The 4,831-nt window shown below is 41.3% G+C and overlaps 1 protein-coding gene across 1 annotated transcript; it reads right to left on the bottom strand.

Annotated features, from left to right (window-relative positions):
- Positions 1-2,412: 2,412 nt before the first annotated feature.
- Positions 2,413-4,603, bottom strand: LOC103951359 (NEP1-interacting protein-like 1). Its single transcript, XM_009362712.3, has 5 exons — positions 4,298-4,603; positions 3,973-4,124; positions 3,743-3,826; positions 3,457-3,627; positions 2,413-2,902 (listed from the first exon to the last, which is right to left on the bottom strand). Exons 1-5 carry the CDS (start codon positions 4,488-4,490, stop codon positions 2,774-2,776), a joined length of 729 nt encoding a protein of 242 aa, XP_009360987.2. The 5' UTR covers positions 4,491-4,603; the 3' UTR covers positions 2,413-2,773.
- Positions 4,604-4,831: the final 228 nt, after the last annotated feature.

Genomic DNA, 4,831 nt, shown 5'->3' with positions numbered 1-4,831 from the left:
TACGGCGAGGGGTTAGAATATATTTTATGAAATGGTTTTCAAAGGATTTGTTTTTGCCCACTCACGCTTTTTGTTTTGCGCCCCTCCAGGTTCTAGTAGCTTTGCGAGTTCGGTGGTTTTCCTAGAGGACGTCCAGGCATTTCTGACAGACACTCACCGATGTAGGGTCACCTTCGGGTGCACTATTGTTGTATCTTTTCTTTGGACTGCTGTAGTCTTTAGGCTCTGAATTCAGCGTCTCACTTACGCTAGCACTTATTTTATCACATTACATATGCTAGTTTTAAATTATTCGTACTTTTATATTATTTCCTTTAGCTTCCGCACTATGCACATGGCTACGTCACTGCCACGTGACGGCCAGCATGCCCTGATCTCGGTTGGGGTGTGTCAGTTTGGTATCAGAGCCTAACCCTGGTCGCGTGTGTGCCGACGAGGACGTCGGGCCCCTAAGTGGGGTGGATTGTGACATCCCACATCGCCCAGGGGGTGATCCTTATATGTATATCCCATCCCTACTTAGAACGAGGCCTTTTGAGAGCTCACTGGCTTCGGGTTCCATGGGAACTCCGAAGTTAAGCGAGTAGCGCGCGAGAGCATTCCCAGGATGGGTGACCCATCGGGAAGTTCTCGTGTGAGTTCCCAAAAAGCCTCGTGCTAAGTAGGGATGAGATATACATATAAGGATCACCCCCTGGGCGATGTGGGATGTCACAATCCACCCCCCCTTAGGGGCCCGACGTCCTCGTCGGCACACACGCGACCAGGGTTAGGCTCTGATACCAAACTGACACACCCCAACCGAGATCAGGGCATGCTGGCCGTCACGTGGCAGTGACGTAGCCATGTGCACAGTGCGGAAGCTAAAGGAAATAATATAAAAGTACGAATAATTTAAAAAATATCACATCCCGGCCCGGGTGGGACCACTTCCAGGGCCCGCTCCACCACCGTAGCACGATATTGTCCGCTTTGGGCCCCGACCACGCCCTCACGGTTTTGTTTCTGGGAACTCACACGAGAACTTCTCGATGGGTCACCCATCCTGGGAGTGCTCTCGTGCGCTACTCGCTTAACTTCGGAGTTTCCATGGAACCCGAAGCCAGTGAGCTCCCAAAAGGCCTCGTGCTAGGTAGGATGGGAATATACATTTAAGGATCACCCCTGGGCGATGTGAGATGTCACAATCCACCCCCCTTAGGGGCCCGACGTCCTCGTCGGCACATTTCCGGCCAGGGATAGGCTCTGATACCAATATCACATCCCGGCCCGGGTGGGACCACTTCCCGGGCCCGCTCCACCACCGTAGCACGATATTGTCCGCTTTGGGCCCCGACCACGCCTTCACGGTTTTGTTTCTGGGAACTCACACGAGAACTTCCCGATGGGTCACCCATCCTGGGAGTGCTCTCGTGCGCTACTCGCTTAACTTCGGAGTTCCCATGGAACCCGAAGCCAGTGAGCTCCCAAAAGGCCTCGTGCTAGGTAGGATGGAAATATACATTTAAGGATCACCCCTGGGCGATGTGGGATGTCACATTGTATATTGAAATAATGACATTCATTAAAACCTAAGGACCTTGATAAAATAATTACAAAGAAATAAGGTTTTAATCAATGTAATACAAAAAAGAGAGATGAGAACCTAATTTCTCCTTTTAATTATAAAGACACTTTTTGTCTCCTTCTACACACTCATGCTTAATTTATTTCGTTATTTTCATTGATGTATTTAATCAGATGATTGAAAATAAAGAAAAATATGTGAGGTTAAAAAATATGTGAAAATCAACTCTCTTTTTCGATATGTAATGCGCATTAGATGGTGGGGTAATATAGATTGTCATATATGATTGGCTAGTGTTATTCACACACCCTTTTTACCCCTCACATACCCTTGTTAATTTTTGTCCATTGATATTCTTCGATTCATTCGTTTCGAGTTTTAACGGCCAAAATTAAAAAGGTATGCTAGAAGTAAAAATAAGTGTGTAGATAATGTCACTCGTATGATTTGATTCTTCTAAAAAAATTGGATTCAGCCGTCTAGTTTGCATGCATAGTAGTAAAGCTCCACGAAGGAGTTGTAGTTCTTTTCGTTAATGTGCTTTTTACCAATTTGTTTAAATCCAAAAGCTTGAGTAAAACGTTTTTTCAATAATTTAGCACCCGATCATTGGTATTCCTTTCTTACTTTCTTTGTTAAAAAAGTAGGATGGGATTTACGAAAATTCTACTCTCCGTTCTATACATTGAATTTTGTCCATTAGATTTTGGTCATTGAACGCTTAATTAAAGGTCTAATTGTTGAAAATTATAATATAAATTTGAATTTAAATAGATATTGATATTTTAATAATGTGTTTAATAGGCTTTTGAATGTATTAAAAACGAAAATGATTCATGCATGGATGTTAATAAAGAAATATTTTTCCTCAAACAAAAAGAGTACAAAATTCTTACTTTCCGAAATTACTACATCTTTTTGCAATAGTACAGAGAATTCAACAACTAAAAACCTCAGTATATAGAACACCTTGGGGGCTTGGACCATACAAGCAATCCCTAAATTCTACTACGTTTTTTGTTTAAAAAAAAAAAAAAAAAAAAGAAGAGGCTTGTTGCTTTCACCACAACAGTCCACTTTTTCAGGAGTCAGGAAAACTTGCAAAAATATTTCAGCTTTTCCCTGACCACCACCGTGTGATTGAGTACAGGCTTGAAATTCGTCCACAACCAACGGGCATCCGTGGTAGTTATCTACTACTACGTTTTAAATGTGGACGTGTAGTCTGCACATAGGACAAGAGGCTTGTTGCTTTAGCCATTGGTCTATGCATGCCAAGTGGAACATATGGCCACAAATGGGAAGTTCTCTTGCATTCTCTCCTTCCTTCAATTCCTGCGAATATAAATAAACATCAAAATCACATCGGGATAAATAGTGATTAGTGTTAACCTAATTGGTTAGGTTATGGTCTGGTCTGGTTTGGTGAAATGAACATGAAACAAATTCAATAAAATGAACACGTTTTCTAGTTTATGTTTGGTGATCTTAAAATTGTTCGGGCTTAGACTCATTAAATTGGACAATTATCCTACATATTAAAGAAAACAAGTCTCCTCTGGCTCTATGAGACGGACTTAATCCCAATATGTTTTGGCCCTCCCACCAGAGGAGGATTATAAGGACACCGTTGCAGTTGCGGTGTTAATAGAACTTTTCTTTGTTACATTAGAGGCATTTGAACCGTTTGCCTAATCTATTTTTAACTCATTTCTCCACCCTCCCTCGTCTCTTGGGGCATTATTGGAATAGACTTATGGTTGTCTGCTTGAAATGTTAGCTCACAGATGTATGGGCCAATAGATATCTATAAAAAAAACGGATGCAACTACTTTTCAAACCTTTTGCGTAATAATTTAGATTGCAATTAAGATATGTTTGGAAACCACCTGTAAGCAAATTGAGCAGCAAAATTCACTGCATGAATCAATGATATTGCTGCTGCTGCTGTAAAATGTACTTTGAGGGAGCTTTTGAATGCAATCCTGGGATAATCCCTTCACTCCAGCAACGTCATAGATTTCAGAAATCTCTCTGTAAGTTGTTTCCAGATTGCTAACCTGCTCAATAAGTTTGCCATTGTAACCCTAATTAATTAAGTAATTAATTAATTATTTAGCAAGGGAAAAAAAAAATACTAAATGATCGTTCAGGTAGAGAAATCATGCTACTCACTTGCCAGTGATAGGCTTTTAGCAATGAAGAATTCACCCATTCCATAAACACCTTCCCATTTACGATCCCTCCCAAGAAAGCAACCTATAAAGGGAAATTATAAAAATTACTATAAGAATCGAGATTTCGACCAATTTTAATATTCACGTAAAAACGAGAACGAGAACGAGAGTCCAACTCTAGTCGTATGTGCGGTTATGTGCATGCTCTTTACGTGCACAAGGTGTTACCTTAGACAACGACTCGCCGTCCACTGCCAAATCCATCAATTGAATGGCAGCAATAGCCCCTGCCAAACTGCCTATGCAAGCACCTTTAAGAAGCCCGGTCTCCGTCGTCTGGCCTTTAATGGCTCCATGAATTGCTCCCACTATAGCTCCTCCTGCAAAACGATCATATGAATTTGTTTAAGTTTCACAAACCAAGACAATGGGATAGTTGAAAATATCAACTTTAGGCGGCACCAAAACAATTTTAATTTGGTTTTGTTTTAAAGAAACCTCGACGGTACTAAAATGCGCCAGAATACATTAAGCCAAGAGCTTAGAAACATACCTAGTGCAAGAATGCAGGTATATGCAGCAAAAACAACTCGTTTTGTGACTCGACCCAAAGCTCCGCCGCTGGAATCACCAATGGCAGCCAAAACCCACAAAGAAACAACCTCTTCACACCTGAATGCGGCTCTCAATAAGCCTGAAAACCACCCCTTCATCATCATAGGAGGAGAAGTGCAAAAACTAGACATGATTGTGTTGAGTGGGAAGTGGGAGCACACTATAAGAATTTAAAGCGTGAGGTGATTGTGTTGAGTGGGAAGAGGGAGCACACTATAAGAATTTAAAGGGTGAGGTGCACTTAAAGGGTAAGGAGCTGAATGGCTAGGTATATAAGAGAGAAAAAACTAAGTGCCTAGGAGCAATTTTTCAGTGCATCGAGATCACTGCCACATGTCATTGTTAATATACCCTATAAGTGGAATATAACAATTATGTCGTCACTCTTATTATAATACGTGAAATAATATACCACGTGAGTAGTGTTTCTGATATTCATAAAAATTTATCTATCACTGTACATGTGTTCGAG

The sequence above is a fragment of a genome, unplaced genomic scaffold (genome assembly GCF_019419815.1).
Source record: "Pyrus x bretschneideri cultivar Hongxiangsu unplaced genomic scaffold, Pyrus_bretschneideri_v1 Contig66, whole genome shotgun sequence".
Classification (NCBI taxonomy): domain Eukaryota; kingdom Viridiplantae; phylum Streptophyta; class Magnoliopsida; order Rosales; family Rosaceae; genus Pyrus; species Pyrus x bretschneideri.
This window is presented reverse-complemented; position numbering and strand designations above follow the sequence as displayed.

Coding starts and splice junctions, on each gene's coding strand:
- LOC103951359 (XM_009362712.3), bottom strand. CDS start 4,490: ATGTCTAGTTTTTGCACTTCTCCTCCTATGATGATGAAGGGGTGGTTT. Junction 4,125..4,297: donor TACCTGCATTCTTGCACTAG/GTATGTTTCTAA, acceptor ATCGTTTTGCAG/GAGGAGCTATAGTGGGAGCA. Junction 3,628..3,742: donor TAAAAGCCTATCACTGGCAA/GTGAGTAGCATG, acceptor CTTATTGAGCAG/GTTAGCAATCTGGAAACAAC.